Consider the following 20,500-nt stretch of genomic DNA (forward strand, 5'->3'; position numbering starts at 1 on the left):
ATTCCTAACCTTAACTGTTCACCTTGATCTTCAATTTTTCCCTCCTCCCTTTCTACCTCTCCTTCTCTTCTCATCCTCCTCCTCCCTCTTCCTCTTCCTCCTCCCTCTTCCTCTTCCCTCTTCCTCTCCTCCTCCAGAACCCCATCGTGACTCAGTTCTTCCCCACCCTGCTGCTGTGGGCCTTCTCCGCCCTGCTACCCACCATCGTGTACTACTCTGCCTTCTTCGAGGCCCACTGGACACGGTACCCCTCACACACACTGGACACGGTACCACTCACACACACACTGGACACGGTACCACTCACACACACACTGGACACGGTACCACTCACACACACACTGGACACGGTACCACTCACACACACACTGGACACGGTACCACTCACACACACACTGGACACGGTACCCCTCACACACACTGGACACGGTACCACACACACTGGACACGGTACCACTCACACACACTGGACACGGTACCACTCACACACACTGGACACGGTACCACACACACACACTGGACACGGTACCACACACACTGGACACGGTACCACACACACTGGACACGGTAACACTCACACACAGACTGGACACGGTACCACTCACACACACTGGATACGGTACCCCTCACACACACTGGACACGGTACCCCTCACACACACTGGACACGGTACCACTCACACACACTGGACACGGTACCACTCACACACACTGGACACGGTACCACTCACACACAGACTGGACACGGTACCACACCCACTGGACACGGTACCACTCACACACACTGGACACGGTACCCCTCACACACACTGGACACGGTACCCCTCACACACACACTGGACACGGTACCACTCACACTGGACACGGTACCACTCACACACACACTGGACACGGTACCACTCACACACACACATAGTAAATGTTGATCTTTTCTACTGTGTATCTAACACGTCTGGTCCCAGATCTGTTTGTCACTATGTAGGAGTTGGCAAAACCAGCACAAACTGATCTGGGACCTTGGCTAACCTACTTAGACCGGATAGCTCTTGTATTCTGTATTTGTCAATGTGTAATGTGGGTAATGTTGATTTTTCCGTGTATTCTAATTAGGTCTGGAGAGAACAGGACCACAATGCATAAATGTTACACCTTCCTCATCTTCATGGTCTTACTGCTGCCCTCTCTAGGACTCAGCAGGTACTACACGTCTTCATTATTGTCCCATGAACATTTTTAAATTGGGATATCAATTTGATTGGAGGTGCACAACACACTCCCCCCGCATCTCGTCAGGATCCGTCCAGCCGTTACCGAGAACCACTATAACGGATTTTTGGACAGGGTCGTTAGCATTAGGTTTGTCAGACAAAGTTTTTTTGCCCTAACCTTGCTTAAAGACGTCGTATTAAAACGAGGCTACAGAGTCCGAGGCTACAGAGGCTACAGAGTCCGAGGCTACAGAGGCTACAGAGTCCGAGGCTACAGAGGCTACAGAGTCCGAGGCTACAGAGGCTACAGAGTCCACAGAGTCCGAGGCTACAGAGGCTACAGAGTCCACAGAGTCCGAGGCTACAGAGGCTACAGAGTCCGAGGCTACAGAGGCTACAGAGTCAGAGGCTACAGAGTCAGAGGCTACAGAGGCTACAGAGGCTACAGAGTCAGAGGCTACAGAGTCAGAGGCTACAGAGTCAGAGGCTACAGAGTCAGAGGCTACAGAGTCCGTAATGTGACATTTAGATCCATTTGGACTGAATAAGTTTGTAGGTGCAACAGTTTTGTTAAATGTATAGTTAATAATCACAGACACATTTCCCTCCATTAAGTACCAACCCTGTGCTACCTTCTTATACTGTATATACAGTGGGGTCAGCCACCAATTGTGCAAGTTCTCCCACTTAAAAAGATGACAGAGGCCTGTAATTTTCATCATAGGTACACTTCAACTATGACAGACAAAATGAGAAGAAAAAAAAATCCAGAAAATCACATTGTAGGATTTTTAATTAATTTATTTGCAAATTATGGTGGAAATAAGTATTTGGTCAATAACAAAAGTTTATCTCAATACTTGGTCATTGCCAACAAAGGGTATATAACAGGGGTCAAATGTTTTCTGTAAGTCCTCACAAGGTTTTCACACACTATTGCTGGTATTTTGGCCCATTCCTCCATGCAGATCTCCTCTAGAGCAGTGAGGTTTTGGGGCTGTTGCTGGGCAACACGGACTTTCAACTCCCTCCAAAGATTTTCTATGGGGTTGAGATCTGGAGACTGGCTAGGCCACTCCAGGACCTTGAAATGCTTCTTACGAAGCCACTCCTTCGTTGCCCGGGCGGTGTGTTTGGGATCATTGTCATGCTGAAAGACGTTTCATCTTCAATGCCCTTGCTGATGGAAGGAGGTTTTCACTCAAAATCTCACAATACATGGCCCCATTCATTCTTTCCTTTACACGGATCAGTCGTCCTGGTCCCTTTGCAGAAAAACAGCCCCAAAGCATGATGTTTCCACCCCCATGCTTCACAGTAGGTATGGTGTTCTTTGGATGCAACTCAGCATTCTTTGTCCTCCAAACACGACGAGTTGAGTTTTTACCAAAAAGTTATATTTTGGTTTCATCTGACCATATGACATTCTCCCAATCTTCTTCTGGATCATCCAAATGGTCTCTAGCAAACTTCAGACGGACCTGGACATGTACTGGCTTAAGCAGGGGGACACGTCTGGCACTGCAGGATTTGAGTCCCTGGCGGCGTAGTGTGTTACTGATGGTAGGCTTTGTTACTTTGGTTCCAGGCTCTCTGCAGGTCCCCCCATGTGGTTCTGGGATTTTTGCTCACCGTTCTTGTGATCATTTTGACTCCACGGGGTGAGATCTTGCGTGGAGCCCCAGATCGAGGGAGATTATCAGTGGTCTTGTATGTCTTCCATTTCCAAATAATTGCTACCACAATTGATTTCTTCAAACCAAGCTGCTTACCTATTGCAGATTCAGTCTTCCCAGCCTGGTACATGTGTACAATTTTGTTTCTGATGTCCTTTGACAGCTCTTTGGTCTTGGCCATAGTGGAGTTTGGATTGTGAATGTTTGAGGTTGTGGACAGGTGTCTTTTATACTAATAACAAGTTCAAACAGGTGCCATTAATACAGGTAACGAGTGGAGGACAGAAGAGCCTCTTAAAGAAGAAGTAACCGGTCTGTGAGAGCCAGAAATCTTGCTTGTTTGTAGGTGACCAAATACTTATTTTCCACCATAATTTGCAAATAAATTCATTAAAAATCCTACAATGTGATTTTCTGGATTTTTTTAAACGTATTTGGCTAAAGTGTATGTAAACTTCTGATTTCAACTGTATACATATATTTTTAAATTGTCTTTGGTATGACTCTGCCAGGGATCGAACTCCCAACCTTCCATTCTGAGGGCGGACACCCCACTGAATGCGGACACTCTCAATGGAGCCCATCACTAGCCTTAATCTGGGTTCACTAGCCTTAATCTGGGTTCACTAGCCTTAATATGGGTTCACTGGCCTTAATCTGGGTTCACTGGCCTTAATCTGGGTTCACTAGCCTTAATCTGGGTTCACTCGCCTTAATCTGGGTTCACTCGCCTTAATCTGGGTTCATTAGCCTTAATCTGGGTTCACTAGCCTGAATCTGGGTTCACTAGCCTTAATCTGGGTTTACTGGCCTTAATCTGGGTTCACTGGCCATAATCTGGGTTCACTCGCCTTAATCTGGGTTCATTAGCCTTAATCTGGGTTCACTAGCCTGAATCTGGGTTCACTGGCCTTAATCTGGGTTCACTGGCCATAATCTGGGTTCACTCGCCTGAATCTGGGTTCACTCGCCTTAATCTGGGTTCACTAGCCTTAATCTGGGTTCACTAGCCTTAATCTGGGTTCACTGGCCTTAATCTGGGTTCACTCACCTTAATCTGGGTTCACTAGCCTTAATCTGGGTTCACAAGCCTTAATCTGGGTTCACTAGCCTTAATCTGGGTGCAGGAAACTGTCCCTTTATGATCCCATTCTCAGTCATGGAGTCTCTAATCCACATATGTCAGAGTCAAGGCCCGCGGGCCACATCCGGCCCGCAAGAAGGTTTTTTACGGCCCCTGGGATGATCTTGATTTATTATTAGAACCGGCCCGCAGCAAGCCGGCAGCCCGCAGATCTTTTACACGCACCAATACTACATTTCCCACAATGCAAAGGTGACGCACCGAGCAGTAGGCTGCTTCATTTCAATATTTATTGGCACAGCAGTCGTCAGCATCACAGTAAAATTAACTTTCAGATACCCATCAAAAATGGCAAAACGGAAGGTGGATACTGAGAACCGGGGGTTTCAAACAAGGTGGGAGTCGGAGTATATGTTCACGAAGGTAGCTGGAAAACCTGTGTGTCTTCTGTGTGGAGAAAGTGTGGCGGTACTGAAAGAGTATAATCTGAGACGACATTATGAAACGAAACACGCGGACAAAAACAAGAATATGGACATGGAACAAAGGCTACAAAAGGCAGAGGAATTAAAACGAGGCCTCAAATCTCGACAGGCTCTGTTCAAAAAAGCCAAATCACAAGGCCAGGCTGCTGTCAAGGCCAGTTTTATTTTGGCAGAAGAGATCGCTAAATCAGCCCGGCCATTTACGGAGGGGATTTCATCAAAAACTGCATGATTAAAGTTTGTGACGAAGTTTGCCCAGAAAAAAGGCAACTCTTTTTAAATGTGAGTCTGAGCAGAAACACCATTGCCGAGAGAGTAGACCAGTTGTCCATCAATCTAAAAGAGCAGCTTGTGAAAAAGGAAAAGATTTTATTGCATATTCCTTGGCTGTGGATGAGAGCACCGACATTTCTGACATTGCCCAGTTGTCAATTTTAATCCGCGGAGTGGACTCCAACCTAAGCGTGACAGAGGAGTTTTTGGCTTTACGTCCTATGCATGGCACAACTACGGGGCATGATTTGTATGAAGAGGTGTCAAGATGTGTAAATGAGATGGAGCTGCCTTGGGAAAAACTCGTGGGTTTGACAACCGACGGAGCACCTGCGATGTGTGGACACAGGAGCGGACTGGTGGCGAAGATACGGGAAAAGATGCAAGAGGAAAACGTGACAGGTGAGCTGACAGCTTATCATTGTATCATACACCAGGAAGCGTTGTGCGGTAAAGCCTTGAAAATGGAGCATGTAATGAGCATCATCACGCGCACAGTTAACTTTATCAGAGCCAAAGGTTTGAATCACCGCCAGTTCAAGGCATTTCTGACGGAGTTAGAAACGGAGCATGGTGATTTGCCTTATCACACAGAGGTGCGATGGCTAAGCCAGGGAAAGGTGCTTCAAAGATGTTTCGAGCTTCGTGAGGAGATTTGTCTGTTCTTGGACAGCAAAGGGAAAGACACAACACAACTCCGAGACGAAATGTTTCTGTGTGAAATGGCTTTTCTGTGTGACATTACGAGTCATCTGAATGCAATAAACTTGCAGCTGCAGGGTCGGGATCGTGTCATCTCTGATATGTACAGTACAGTGAAGGCATTTAAAACCAAACTGACTCTGTGGGAGACGCAGATGCGGAAAGAAAATTTGAGCCACTTTCCCAGCTGCCAGACCATGAAAGAGAAGCTCTCTACCAGTGCGTTCCCGAGCACACAGTTGGCTGATAAAATAGGTATGCTTGCCGCTGACTTTCGACGCCGATTTGCTGACTTTGAAGCACAAAAAAGCAGGTTGGAACTGCTCGGTAACCCATTTGCTGTTGACGTGGAAAGCTCACCACCAAACCTCCAAATGGAGTTGATTGACCTCCAATGCAATGATGCACTGAGGGCAAAATATGCGGCAGTGGGTGCTGCGGAGTTCGCCCGTTTCCTCCCGGCACAATGCCCCAGCTGCGCATCCAGGCTGCTCAAACGTTGTCTATGTTTGGCAGCACATACCTGTGTGAACAACTGTTTTCTTTGATGAACCTGAACAAAACATCACACAGAAGTCGACTTACTGCTGAACACCTCCACTCAATTCTGAGGATTTCTTCAGCTCAGAGCCTTACCCCGAACATTGATGAACTTGTGGAAAAGATGGGACACCACCAAGTATCACCCTCAACCTCAAACAAGTGAACATTACTGTGCAATCACATATTTAGAGTTTTTACTCAGTTCAAGTTTAAAAGTTAAAATTTAATATTTGTTTTCACTGCATGTTACTTCTCCTTAAACAAAGTGTTGTTTTTGATTAATAGATTTTTGCACTTTATTTTTTTGTATTTCAATCCAATTATATTTTAAAAATATTTCAGTTGAGTGGATGATAGAAAATTGCTATTATTGTTTTTTCTTTGAAGTAAATTTAGCCCACTTTTGCTAAAATAGAAAATATAGTCTACTGATGGTGCCTTGAATACCGGTTTCTTTCATTTAATGTTCATGTTATGGGGATATTTATATAAAGGAAATTTGTCTTTTGTGTCTGTTGAAAATTAAAGATTACTGACAGAGCCATAAGAAAATATTGCTTTATTTATCTGATCATATTGTAATATATTTGTTAGGTTTTCAGTAGGTTCAATTAGGTTCACTAGACTATATGCGTCATTTAAAAATTTTTCAATGAACATTCGAACAGTCCGGCCCTCGTCTTGTAGCTGATTTTTTTATTTGGCCCTCCGTCCATTTGACTTTGACACCCCTGCTCTAATCCAATCGTCAACCACCTCGTCACTCTGAGAACTGTTTCCTTCTTCCTTCCAGTCTGGACGTTTTCTTCCGATGGCTGTTTGACAAGCGCTTCCTGGCTGACGCTGCCGTGAGGTTTGAGTAAGTAGCAGTTCCTAGTTCCTCACCAAATGTATTCCTAGGTTCCTGGCGTCTAGAGAGGTTTTTTTTTCTTCTAGCCACCGTACCCTCTACATCTGCATTGCTTGCTGTTTGGCGTTTTAGGCCGGCTGTCTGTATAAGCACATTGTGACATCGTCTGATGTATAAAAAAACATATATTTTTTAAAGTGCTTTAATAAAAATACAGTTGATGGATTTGACCACACTGTCAGTCACAAGACATTACTTTGGATGAATGAGACTTGCCTATCAGCCTCAGAATGATATTTTCTAAATTGTTTCTGGCTCATAATGTAAAAGTTACCAGTCATATCTTAGTGCCGCTTGTAACAATGATCTGTCTTTCAATTTACGTACAGTCAGAACAGCTTCCATATTCTCTGATGTGTCCCTTATGGAACTAGCTGTTAGTTTAGTGTCGTCTTTTAGGAAGGGCTGAACCCCTAGCAGCCTAGCCAGGGGTATTTTAATCTGTTTAGTGTCGTCTTTTAGGAAGGGCTGAACCCCTAGCAGCCTAGCCAGGGGTATTTTAATCTGTTTAGTGTCGTCTTTTAGGAAGGGCTGAACCCCTAGCAGCCTAGCCAGGGGTATTTTAATCTGTTTAGTGTCGTCTTTAGGAAGGGCTGACCCCCTAGCAGCCTAGCCAGAGGTATTTTAATCGGTTAGTTTAGTGTCGTCTTTTAGGAAGGGCTGAACCCCTAGCAGCCTAGCCAGGGGTATTTTAATCTGTTAGTTTAGTGTCGTCTTTAGGAAGGGCTGAACCCCTAGCAGCCTAGCCAGGGGTATTTTAATCTGTTTAGTGTCTTCTTTTAGGAAGGGCTGAACCCCTAGCAGCCTAGCCAGGGGTATTTTAATCTGTTTAGTGTCGTCTTTTAGGAAGGGCTGACCCCCTAGCGGCCTAGCCAGGGGTATTTTAATCTTACCCCACGAGGTCCGGAATGCTGCTGGTTTCCAGCAGGACTAGAATGAGTTACCACACCTGGCCAGCAGGGATAGAATGAGTTACCACACCTGGCCAGCAGGGTTAGAATGAGTTACCACACCTGGCCAGCAGGACTAGAATGAGTTACCACACCTGGCCAGCAGGGTTAGAATGAGTTACCACACCTGGCCAGCAGGGTTAGAATGAGTTACCACACCTGGCCAGCAGGGTTAGAATGAGTTACCACACCTGGCCAGCAGGGATAGAATGAGTTACCACACCTGGCCAGCAGGACTAGAATGAGTTACCACACCTGGCCAGCAGGGTTGAGTTACCATGGCCAGCAGGGATAGAATGAGTTACCACACCTGGCCAGCAGGACTAGAATGAGTTAATGGCCAGTTAGAATGAGTTACCACACCTGGCCAGCAGGGAGAATGAGTTACCACACCTGGCCAATGAGTTACCACACCTGGCCAGCAGGAATGAGTTACCACACCTGGCCAGAGGGTTATGAGTTACCACACCTGGCCAGCAGGGTTAGAATGACCACACCTGGCCAGCAGGGATAGAATGTGGCCAGCAGGGATAGAATGAGTTACCACACCTGGCCAGCAGGGTTAGAATGAGTTACCACACCTGGCCAGCAGGACTAGAATGAGTTACCACACCTGGCCAGCAGGGTTAGAATGAGTTACCACACCTGGCCAGCAGGGTTAGAATGAGTTACCACACCTGGCCAGCAGGGATAGAATGAGTTACCACACCTGGCCAGCAGGGATAGAATGAGTTACCACACCTGGCCAGCAGGACTAGAATGAGTTACCACACCTGGCCAGCAGGACTAGAATGAGTTACCACACCTGGCCAGCAGGGTTAGAATGAGTTACCACACCTGGCCAGCAGGGTTAGAATGAGTTACCACACCTATTCAATCTTCTCAGATCCAGAGTGTATAGGGTCTGAGATTCAGTGAGTAATATTGTTGTTGTGATGTAATATCCTGTCTTTACCCCACCTCATAGTCTAACGTAGTGGTTCTTATCTTAGCCCTACCTTGTCAGGTAACAATGATCTCCTCTGGACCAATCAGAACAGCTTCCATGTTCTCTCATCATATGGTGTCCTTATGGAACTGGCTGTTTGCTTTGGGGTTAGGATAGTCATTTAGGAGGGAGTAAGTCTATCATATCCCCCTTTCACACTGTTGTCCCGACCCGTACTGGGCCGGGCCTGGTTACGTGTCCCACGTCTCTTCAGAAACCATGCTGCAATGAGAACAGAACAAATCCAATCCACCGTAGTGTGGTTCTGGTTGGCACTGTAGTGTGAAAAATGTTATTGTTGCGATGTCATTTCCTGTCTCCCCACCCACCCCAGGTGTGTGTTCCTGCCTGACAACGGGGCGTTCTTTGTGAACTATGTCATCGCGTCGGCGTTCATCGGTAACGCCATGGATCTGCTGAGGATCCCTGGTCTGCTCATGTATATGACCCGGCTGTGTCTGGCTCGCTCTGCTGCCGAGAGACGCAACGTCAAGAGGGTGAGTAGAGGAGCGCCACCTGGTGGTCAAGAAGACCTCAGTTATTCAATCTCATAAACTACATCACTTGTTGGATGAAAATAGTTATATCAAAGATTATCAATGGACTGACAAGATAGTCGACTGACCGCTCTAATAATGGGAATAAATGTCCGGCATAAAACACAAAATATTTTTTGTCAAAGTTGCCAGAATGCCACATTCGTCCACTTAAATCAGTACATTCGTAACAACCTAAACATCACACAACTTCTATTCGATCAAATAAGCCTCACGTTGCAAATTAGCAATTACATTTTATGTTGACCAAATACGACACTCAATGACCTCCATACATAAAATCCCCACTTCCTCTGGTTAACGCTGTATTTTCATGTGGACAGATTTTGGGGCGGAGTCAATTCTCTCACTTCGCCTCTTCCTCTCTGGTTATATGTTACTGCAGTGTTCCCCAACCCTGGTCCTCCGGGTTGTACTGTTGGGTCTCCTGGAGAACCAGGGTTGGGGAACACTGTGCTACTGGGTCAGGGTCAAATACATTTAAAACCAGTCAATTCAGGAAGAAAATTGACATTTCAATGAGCAGAGCAACGAGGAAATTTCAATTTACTTCCTGAATTGACTGTGTTGAAATGGAATGAACCCCAACCCAGGCAAGCTATGCTTTTGTTGAACTTAAGCTTCCCTAAGGACATATAATAATTATCCTCCTGTTAATGTGAGTTCCAGTTCTATAACTCTATTTCTATGCTCTGCAGCACCAGGCGTATCAGTTCCAGTTCTATAACTCTATTTCTATGCTCTGTAGCACCAGGCGTATGAGTTCCAGTTCTATAACTCTATTTCTATGCTCTGTAGCACCAGGCGTATGAGTTCCAGTTCTATAACTCTATTTCTATGCTCTGCAGCACCAGGCATATGAGTTCCAGTTCTATAACTCTCTTTCTATGCTCTGCAGCACCAGGCCTATGAGTTCCAGTTCTATAACTCTCTTTCTATGCTCTGCAGCACCAGGCGTATGAGTTCCAGTTCTATAGCTCTCTTTCTATGCTCTGCAGCACCAGGCGTATGAGTTCCAGTTCTATAACTCTATTTCTATGCTCTGCAGCACCAGGCCTATGAGTTCCAGTTCTATAACTCTCTTTCTATGCTCTGCAGCACCAGGCGTATGAGTTACAGTTCTATAACTCTATTTCTATGCTCTGTAGCACCAGGCCTATGAGTTCCAGTTCTATAACTCTATTTCTATGCTCTGCAGCACCAGTTCTATAACTCTATTTCTATGCTCTGCAGCACCAGGCCTATGAGTTCCAGTTCGGGGCGGCCTATGCCTGGATGATGTGCGTCTTCACTGTGGTCATGACATACAGCATCACCTGTCCAATCATCGTCCCCTTCGGTGAGCTGAGATCCACGGTTACTAACTGGTTTAGTGAGGTGATGTACTGTTACTAACTGGTTTAGTGAGGTGATGTATTGTTACTAACTGGTTTAGTGAGGTGATGTACTGTTACTAACTGGTTTAGTGAGGTGATGTACTGTTACTAACTGGTTTAGTGAGGTGATGTATTGTTACTAACTGGTTTAGTGAGGTGATGTACTGTTACTAACTGGTTTAGTGAGGTGATGTACTGTTACTAACTGGTTTAGTGAGGTGATGTATTGTTACTAACTGGTTTAGTGAGGTGATGTATTGTTACTAACTGGTTTAGTGAGGTGATGTATTGTTACTAACTGGTTTAGTGAGGTGATGTACTGTTACTAACTGGTTTAGTGAGGTGATGTACTGTTACTAACTGGTTTAGTGAGGTGATGTACTGTTACTAACTGGTTTAGTGAGGTGATGTACTGTTACTAACTGGTTTAGTGAGGTGATGTATTGTTACTAACTGCACACTGGGCACAGAGGGGTTAAATCAACATGGAAGAAAATATAGTCATCAACTATTGATTTGCAGATGACATTTCAACCACGGGGGTTAAGTCGTCATGGTAATCCATTTTCAACATAGACAAACCTTGTATAAAATATATTGAATTTGTACCTTTGAAACAATATCAGATCTTCACCGTAATATCCACTATAAGAAGAACAAAACTCTAGGCTGTTACCAATGTGCTATGTTGAGATATGTTGTTGAGGAAATCTCCACTTAACAGATTCACTGTTGCTATCAACGTTATTCCAAAGGGTAGGTTCAAGAGAGCACATTAAATATACCCATACTTGATCAATTATATCATCAATAATGCTATTTAGGCCTATATATGAGTTTAAGGAGTCATAAACAGCTGTTGTTATAATTGGACCCAGGATTGATCTAAAATACACCATACATAAAGAATATGACTCAATCAAATCAAAATGGATTCAAACTGGATTTAAAGTTTGATTGAATTGAGTCCTATCCTTTAACTTGAAATGGCGAAGTGGATCCCACATATCAATTATTCATTTGTAGACAGACGTGAATTCAAGGCAGACTCAGTGGCACAGATGGAACTAGCCAATCAGTAGATGGGATCTCCTTTAAATGTCTATGTTTGGTTTGCGTTGTCAATCAAACACTATTCAATATAACTTTTGTAAACACAGCAGAGAGCCTAAACGTTAAGGCTCTCTTACAAACGAATGTAACATTCTATGTTCTCTCAAAGGAATGTAACATTCCACCTTGTATTGCTATTGTCACCTCAACATTCTATGTTCTCTCAAAGGAATGTAACATTCCACCTTGTATTGTTATTGTCACCTCAACATTCTATGTTCTCTCAAAGGAATGTAACATTCCACCTTGTATTGTTATTGTCACCTCAACATTCTATGTTCTCTCAAAGGAATGTAACATTCCACCTTGTATTGTTATTGTCACCTCAACATTCTATGTTCTCTCAAAGGAATGTAACATTCCACCTTGTATTGTTATTGTCACCTCAACATTCTATGTTCTCTCAAAGGAATGTAACATTCCACCTTGTATTGTTATTGTCACCTCAACATTCTATGTTCTCTCAAAGGAATGTAACATTCCACCTTGTATTGTTATTGTCACCTCAACATTCTATGTTCTCTCAAAGGAATGTAACATTCCACCTTGTATTGTTATTGTCACCTCAACATTCTATGTTCTCTTATGACATCACAGAGAGCGTACGTGTTCAGCGGTCTCTTGTCCGCGGGGATCTTCACCATTTGATTTAATCATCTTGAATTAAATCTCAGTTGCAATCCAGGTCGTTGGGTTGTGCTCTGAGACGAAGCACAGTGATAAAACGTTATGTTTCGTTGTATAAATATCTGACAATCACATTTCAATTTGGTTATGCTTTTCTTTTTTTTTTTTTACGGTTCAAAGCGCAGTGATAACATATTTAGGTGACAACTAAACCACAAATCAGACGTTGTTTTTCCGGTTGGAATACATAGTAAACATAGTGGGAACACGTTGGGATATCTACCAACTTTTGGCTGTCTTTTTGAATGTTTGATCATAGGTTGTAATCTCATTCATCAATGTATCAACCAAATAAAACCCAATTATCCACATTGGAATGACGTAGTGTGCCCACTGGGCGGCTTTATGCACTGGGATGGCTTTCCCAAAGCTTTGGTAGCTAAAATATGTGTGTGTCCCGGGAATATTTCTTGTAGGTTATCACCTGACTAGTAGGTTATTTATCACCTGACTAGTAGGGTATTTATCACCTGACTAGTAGGGTATTTATCACCTGACTAGTAGGTTATATATCACCTGACTAGTAGGTTATTTATCACCTGACTAGTAGGTTATATATCACCTGACTAGTAGGTTATATATCACCTGACTAGTAGGTTATTTATCACCTGACTAGTAGGTTATATATCACCTGACTAGTAGGTTATTTATCACCTGACTAGTAGGTTATTTATCACCTGACTAGTAGGTTATATATCACCTGACTAGTAGGTTATTTATCACCTGACTAGTAGGTTATATATCACCTGACTAGTAGGTTATTTATCACCTGACTAGTAGGTTATTTATCACCTGACTAGTAGGTTATTTATCACCTGACTAGTTGGTTATCACCTGACTAGCAGGTTATATATCACCTGACAGTCAATATTCCCGGGACAGGTTCCATTTCTAAAATGAAGAGGGGAGGGGACCCCTGTAGTGGGGTTTAGGGACAAGCTAGTATTTAGGCCCACTGACTCTCTCCGCTCCCCCCTCTCCTCTCCTCTCTCTCTGCCCTCTCCCCTCTCTCCGCTCCCCCCTCCCTCTCCCTCCGCTCCTCCCTCCCTCTCTCTCCTCTCTCCTCCGCTCCCCCCTCTCCTCTCCTCTCCCCCTCCCTCTCCTCTCTCCGCTCCCCCTCCCTTGCCTCCTCTCTCCTCCCCCCTCCCTCTCCTCTCTCCGCTCCCCCTCCCCCCTCTCCTCTCTCTCTCGCTCCCCCCCCTCCCTCTCTCTCTCTCCCCCTCCCTCTCCCTCTCCCCCTCCTCCGCTCCCCCTCCCTCTCCTCTCTCTCCGCTCCCCCTCCCTCTCCTCTCTCTCCGCTCCCCCTCCCTCCTCTCTCTCCTCCCCCTCCTCTCCTCTCTCCGCTCCTCCTCCCTCTCCTCTCTCTCGCTCCCCTCCCTCTCCTCTCTCTCCGCTCCCCCTCCCTCTCCTCTCTCTCCGCTCCCCCTCCCTCCCTCCTCTCTCCCTCCCCCTCCCTCCCTCTCTCTCTCTCCCCCCCCTCCCTCTCCTCTCTCCGCTCCCCTCCCTCTCCTCTCCTCCCCTCCGCTCCCCCTCTCCTCTCTCTCCGCTCCCCCTCCCTCTCCTCTCTCCTCCGCTCCCCCTCCCTCTCTCCTCTCCATCCCCCTCCCCTCCCTCTCTCCTCTCCTCTCTCTCCGCTCCCCCTCCCTCTCCCTCTCCCCTCTCCTCTCCCCTCCCCCTCCCTCCTCTCTCTCCGCTCCCTCTCCTCTCTCTCTCCCCCTCCTCTCCTCTCCGCTCCCCCTCCCTCTCCCTCTCTCTCCGCTCCCCCTCTCTCCGCTCCCTCTCCCTCCCCCTTCCCTCCCCCTCTCCTCTCCCTCCGCTCCCCCTCCCTCTCCTCTCTCTCCCTCCGCTCCCCCCTCCTCTCCTCTCTCTCTCCCTCTCTCCGCTCCCCCTCCCCCTCCCTCCTCTCTCTCCGCTCCCCCTCCCTCCCTCTCTCTCCGCTCCCCCTCCCTCCCTCTCTCCGCTCTCCCTCCCCTCCCTCCCTCTCTCTCCGCTCCCCCCTCCCTCTCCTCTCTCTCCGCTCCCCCTCCCTCTCCTCTCCCTCCGCTCCCCCCTCTCCTCCTCTCCTCTCTCTCCCGCTCCCCCTCCCTCTCTCTCCCTCTCTCTCCGCCCCCTCCCTCTCTCCCCCTCTCTCCGCTCCCCCCTCCCTCCTCTCTCTCTCGCTCCCCCTCCCCTCCCTCTCCTCTCTCTCCCTCCCCCTCCCTCTCCTCTCTCTCCGCTCCCCCTCCCTCTCCTCTCTCTCCGCTCTCCTCCGCTCCCCCTCCCTCTCCTCTCTCTCCCCCCCTCCCTCTCCTCTCCCTCCCCTCCCTCCCCCCTCCCTCTCTCCGCTCCCCCTCCCTCTCCCCTCTCCCTCTCGCCTCCCCTCCCTCTCCTCTCTCTCCGCTCCCCCTCCCTCTCCTCTCTCTCCGCTCCCCCCCCCTCCCTCCCTCTCCTCTCTCCGCTCCCCCTCCCCTCCTCTCTCTCCGCTCCCCCTCCTCTCCGCTCCCCCCCCTCCCTCTCCTCTCTCTCCGCTCCCCCCTCCCTCCCTCTCTCTCTCTCTCCCGCTCCTCCCTCTCCCCCCCCTCCCTCTCCTCTCTCTCCGCTCCCCCTCCCTCTCCTCTCTCTCCGCTCCCCCTCCCCCTCCCTCTCCTCTCTCTCCGCTCCCCCTCCCTCTCCTCTCCCTCTCGCTCCCCTCCCTCTCCTCTCGCTCCCCCCCCCTCCCTCTCCTCTCCGCTCCCTCCCTCTCCCTCTCCTCCCTCTCCTCCTCTCCTCCCCCTCCTCTCTCTCCCTCCCCCTCCTCTCCTCTCTCCCTCCGCTCCCCCTCCCTCTCCTCTCCCTCCGCTCCCCCTCCCTCTCCTCCCTCTCCCCCTCCCCCTCTCCTCCTCTCCGCTCCCCCTCCCTCTCCGCTCCTCCGCTCCCCCTCCCTCTCTCTCTCTCCTCCCCTCCTCCCTCCTCTCCTCTCTCCCCCTCCCTCTCTCTCTCTCCCTCCTCTCCTCTCCCTCTCCCTCTCCGCTCCTCTCCCCCTCCCTCCCTCCTGCTCCCCCTCCGCTCCTCTCCTCCTCCCTCCCTCCTCTCTCTCCGCTCCCCCTCCCTCTCCTCTCCTCCGCTCCCTCTCCCTCTCTCCTCCCCCTCCCTCCTCTCTCCGCTCCCCTCCCTTTCTCCTCCTCTCTCCGCTCCCCCTCCCTCTCTCCTCTCTCTCTCCCCCTCCCTCTCCTCTCTCTCCCTCCCCCTCCCTCTCCTCTCTCTCCGCTCCCCCTCCCTCTCCTCCTCTCTCTCTGCTCCCCCTCCCTCTCCTCTCCCTCCGCTCCCCCCCTCCCTCTCTCCAGGTCTGATGTACATGCTGTTGAAGCACCTGGCAGATCGCTACAACATGTACTATGCCTACCTTCCCTCCAAGCTGGACAAGAAGATCCACTCTGGGGCCGTCAACCAGGTGGTGGCAGCACCTATCCTCTGTCTCTTCTGGCTCCTGTTCTTCTCCACTCTCCGCACAGGTACGAGGTCGCCACCTAGTGGCCGTTCTGGGCCATAACAGTCTCAAATACAGGGCCTTCAGAAAGTGTTCACACCTTGACTTTATCCAACATTTTATTGTTACAACCTGAATTGAAAATGGATCAAATTTAGATTTTAAAAATTGTAGCTGGCCTACACACAATACCCCATAATGTCAATGTAGAAATAATGTTTAATTCATTTGTAAAAATAAAAACATAAAATCTGAAATCTCATCTATTAGCAACAAGGCACTAAAGTAATACTGCAAAAAAAATTGGAGAAACCAGTTAACCGTTTGCCCTGAATGGAGAAACCAGTTAACCGTTTACCCTGAATGCTGTTGGATTGGAGAAACCAGTTAACCGTTTGCCCTGAATGCTGTTGGAATGGAGAAACCAGTTAACCGTTTGCCCTGAATGCTGTTGGATTGGAGAAACCAGTTAACCATTTACCCTGAATGCTGTTGGAATGGAGAAACCAGTTAACCGTTTGCCCTGAATGCTGTTGGATTGGAGAAACCAGTTAACCTTTTGCCCTGAATGGAGAAACCTCCGCTCCCTCCCTCTCCTCTCTCCGTTAACCGTTTGCCCTGAATGCTGTTGGAATGGAGAAACCAGTTAACCGTTTGCCCTGAATGCTGTTGGATTGGAGAAACCAGTTAACCATTTACCCTGAATGCTGTTGGATTGGAGAAACCAGTTAACCATTTACCCTGAATGCTGTTGGAATGGAGAAACCAGTTAACCTTTTGCCCTGAATGCTGTTGGAATGGAGAAACCAGTTAACCGTTTGCCCTGTTGGATTGGAGAAACCAGTTAACCATTTACCCTGAATGGAGAAACCAGTTAACCGTTTGCCCTGATTGGAGAAACCAGTTAACCGTTTGCCCTGTTGGAATGGAGAAACCAGTTAACCTTTTGCCCTGAATGCTGTTGGATTGGAGAAACCAGTTAACCATTTACCCTGAATGCTGTTGGAATGGAGAAACCAGTTAACCTTTTGCCCTGAATGCTGTTGGAATGGAGAAACCAGTTAACCTTTTACCCTGAATGCTGTTGGAATGGAGAAACCAGTTAACCATTTACCCTGAATGCTGTTGGAATGGAGAAACCAGTTAACCTTTTGCCCTGAATGCTGTTGGAATGGAGAAACCAGTTAACCGTTTGCCCTGTTGGATTGGAGAAACCAGTTAACCATTTACCCTGAATGGAGAAACCAGTTAACTCGCTTTGCCCTGATTGGAGAAACCAGTTAACCGTTTGCCCTGAATGCTGTTGGAATGGAGAAACCAGTTAACCGTTTGCCCTGAATGCTGTTGGATTGGAGAAACCAGTTAACCATTTACCCTGAATGGAGAAACCAGTTAACCTTTTGCCCTGAATGGAGAAACCAGTTAACCATTTGCCCCCCTGGAGAAACCAGTTAACCGTTTGCCCTGAATGGAGAAACCAGTTAACCTTTTCCGCCCTGAATGCTGTTGGAATGGAGAAACCAGTTAACCTTTTGCCCTGAATGCTGTTGGATTGGAGAAACCAGTTAACCATTTACCCTGAATGCTGTTGGAATGGAGAAACCAGTTAACCTTTTTGCCCTGAATGCTGTTGGAATGGAGAAACCAGTTAACCGCTTGCCCTGTTGGATTGGAGAAACCAGTTAACCATTTACCCTGAATGGAGAAACCAGTTAACCGCTTGCCCTGATTGGAGAAACCAGTTAACCGCTTGCCCTGTTGGATTGGAGAAACCAGTTAACCATTTACCCTGAATGCTGTTGGATTGAGAAACCAGTTAACCATTTGCCCTGAATGCTGTTGGAATGGAGAAACCAGTTAACCGTTTGCCCTGTTGGATTGGAGAAACCAGTTAACCATTTACCCTGAATGGAGAAACCAGTTAACCGCTTGCCCTGATTGGAGAAACCAGTTAACCGCTTGCCCTGAATGCTGTTGGAATGGAGAAACCAGTTAACCGTTGCCCTGAATGCTGTTGGAATGGAGAAACCAGTTAACCGCTTGCCCTGAATGCTGTTGGAATGGAGAAAACAGTTAACCGCTTGCCCTGAATGCTGTTGGATTGGAGAAACCAGTTAACCATTTACCCTGAATGGAGAAACCAGTTAACCTTTACCCTGAATGGAGAAACCAGTTAACCATTTGCCCTGAATGGAGAAACCAGTTAACCGTTTGCCCTGAATGGAGAAACCAGTTAACCGTTTGCCCTGAATGGAGAAACCAGTTAACCTTTACCCTGAATGCTGTTGGAATGGAGAAACCAGTTAACCTTTGCCCTGAATGCTGTTGGATTGGAGAAACCAGTTAACCATTTACCCTGAATGCTGTTGGAATGGAGAAACCAGTTAACCTTTTGCCCTGAATGCTGTTGGAATGGAGAAACCAGTTAACCTTTTGCCCTGAATGCTGTTGGAATGGAGAAACCAGTTAACCATTTACCCTGAATGCTGTTGGAATGGAGAAACCAGTTAACCTTTTGCCCTGAATGCTGTTGGAATGGAGAAACCAGTTAACCGTTTGCCCTGTTGGATTGGAGAAACCAGTTAACCATTTACCCTGAATGGAGAAACCAGTTAACCGTTTGCCCTGATTGGAGAAACCAGTTAACCGCTTGCCCTGAATGCTGTTGGAATGGAGAAACCAGTTAACCGCTTGCCCTGAATGCTGTTGGAATGGAGAAACCAGTTAACCGCTTGCCCTGAATGCTGTTGGAATGGAGAAACCAGTTAACCGCTTGCCCTGAATGCTGTTGGATTGGAGAAACCAGTTAACCATTTACCCTGAATGGAGAAACCAGTTAACCTTTTACCCTGAATGGAGAAACCAGTTAACCATTTGCCCTGAATGGAGAAACCAGTTAACCGTTTGCCCTGAATGGAGAAACCAGTTAACCTTTTACCCTGAATGCTGTTGGAATGGAGAAACCAGTTAACCTTTTGCCCTGAATGCTGTTGGATTGGAGAAACCAGTTAACCATTTACCCTGAATGCTGTTGGAATGGAGAAACCAGTTAACCTTTTGCCCTGAATGGAGAAACCAGTTAACCGTTTGCCCTGATTGGAGAAACCAGTTAACCGTTTGCCCTGAATGCTGTTGGAATGGAGAAACCAGTTAACCGTTTGCCCTGAATGCTGTTGGATTGGAGAAACCAGTTAACCATTTACCCTGAATGGAGAAACCAGTTAACCTTTTGCCCTGAATGGAGAAACCAGTTAACCATTTGCCCTGAATGGAGAAACCAGTTAACCGTTTGCCCTGAATGGAGAAACCAGTTAACCTTTTACCCTGAATGCTGTTGGAATGGAGAAACCAGTTAACCTTTTGCCCTGAATGCTGTTGGATTGGAGAAACCAGTTAACCATTTACCCTGAATGCTGTTGGAATGGAGAAACCAGTTAACCTTTTGCCCTGAATGCTGTTGGAATGGAGAAACCAGTTAACCGTTTGCCCTGTTGGATTGGAGAAACCAGTTAACCATTTACCCTGAATGGAGAAACCAGTTAACCGTTTGCCCTGATTGGAGAAACCAGTTAACCGTTTGCCCTGTTGGATTGGAGAAACCAGTTAACCATTTACCCTGAATGCTGTTGGATTGGAGAAACCAGTTAACCATTTGCCCTGAATGCTGTTGGAATGGAGAAACCAGTTAACCGTTTGCCCTGTTGGATTGGAGAAACCAGTTAACCATTTACCCTGAATGGAGAAACCAGTTAACCGTTTGCCCTGATTGGAGAAACCAGTTAACCGTTTGCCCTGAATGCTGTTGGAATGGAGAAACCAGTTAACCGTTTGCCCTGAATGCTGTTGGAATGGAGAAACCAGTTAACCGTTTGCCCTGAATGCTGTTGGAATGGAGAAAACAGTTAACCGTTTGCCCTGAATGCTGTTGGATTGGAGAAACCAGTTAACCATTTACCCTGAATGGAGAAACCAGTTAACCTTTTACCCTGAATGGAGAAACCAGTTAACCATTTGCCCTGAATGGAGAAACCAGTTAACCGTTTGCCCTGAATGGAGAAACCAGTTAACCGTTTGCCCTGAATGGAGAAACCAGTTAACCTTTTACCCTGAATGCTGTTGGAATGGAGAAACCAGTTAACCTTTTGCCCTGAATGCTGTTGGATTGGAGAAACCAGTTAACCATTTACCCTGAATGCTGTTGGAATGGAGAAACCAGTTAACCTTTTGCCCTGAATGCTGTTGGAATGGAGAAACCAGTTAACCTTTTACCCTGAATGCTGTTGGAATGGAGAAACCAGTTAACCATTTACCCTGAATGCTGTTGGAATGGAGAAACCAGTTAACCTTTTGCCCTGAATGCTGTTGGAATGGAGAAACCAGTTAACCGTTTGCCCTGTTGGATTGGAGAAACCAGTTAACCATTTACCCTGAATGGAGAAACCAGTTAACCGTTTGCCCTGATTGGAGAAACCAGTTAACCGTTTGCCCTGAATGCTGTTGGAAT

General features: G+C 47.1%; 1 protein-coding gene across 3 annotated transcripts in view; it reads left to right on the forward strand.

Annotated features, from left to right (window-relative positions):
• Positions 1 to 20,500, forward strand: part of LOC115125280 (CSC1-like protein 2) — a 142,998-nt gene that overhangs the window by 102,685 nt on the left and 19,813 nt on the right. For all 3 annotated transcript variants that reach the window (XM_065002708.1, XM_065002710.1, XM_065002709.1), the window contains 6 exons: positions 138 to 244; positions 1,110 to 1,196; positions 6,764 to 6,829; positions 9,153 to 9,315; positions 10,609 to 10,714; positions 15,854 to 16,021. In XM_065002708.1, coding sequence (XP_064858780.1) covers positions 138 to 244; positions 1,110 to 1,196; positions 6,764 to 6,829; positions 9,153 to 9,315; positions 10,609 to 10,714; positions 15,854 to 16,021 — 697 coding nt within the window. The remainder of the gene's footprint in view (positions 1 to 137; positions 245 to 1,109; positions 1,197 to 6,763; positions 6,830 to 9,152; positions 9,316 to 10,608; positions 10,715 to 15,853; positions 16,022 to 20,500) is intronic.

Source organism: Oncorhynchus nerka, linkage group LG16, assembly GCF_034236695.1.
Source record: "Oncorhynchus nerka isolate Pitt River linkage group LG16, Oner_Uvic_2.0, whole genome shotgun sequence".
Classification (NCBI taxonomy): Eukaryota; Metazoa; Chordata; class Actinopteri; order Salmoniformes; family Salmonidae; genus Oncorhynchus; species Oncorhynchus nerka.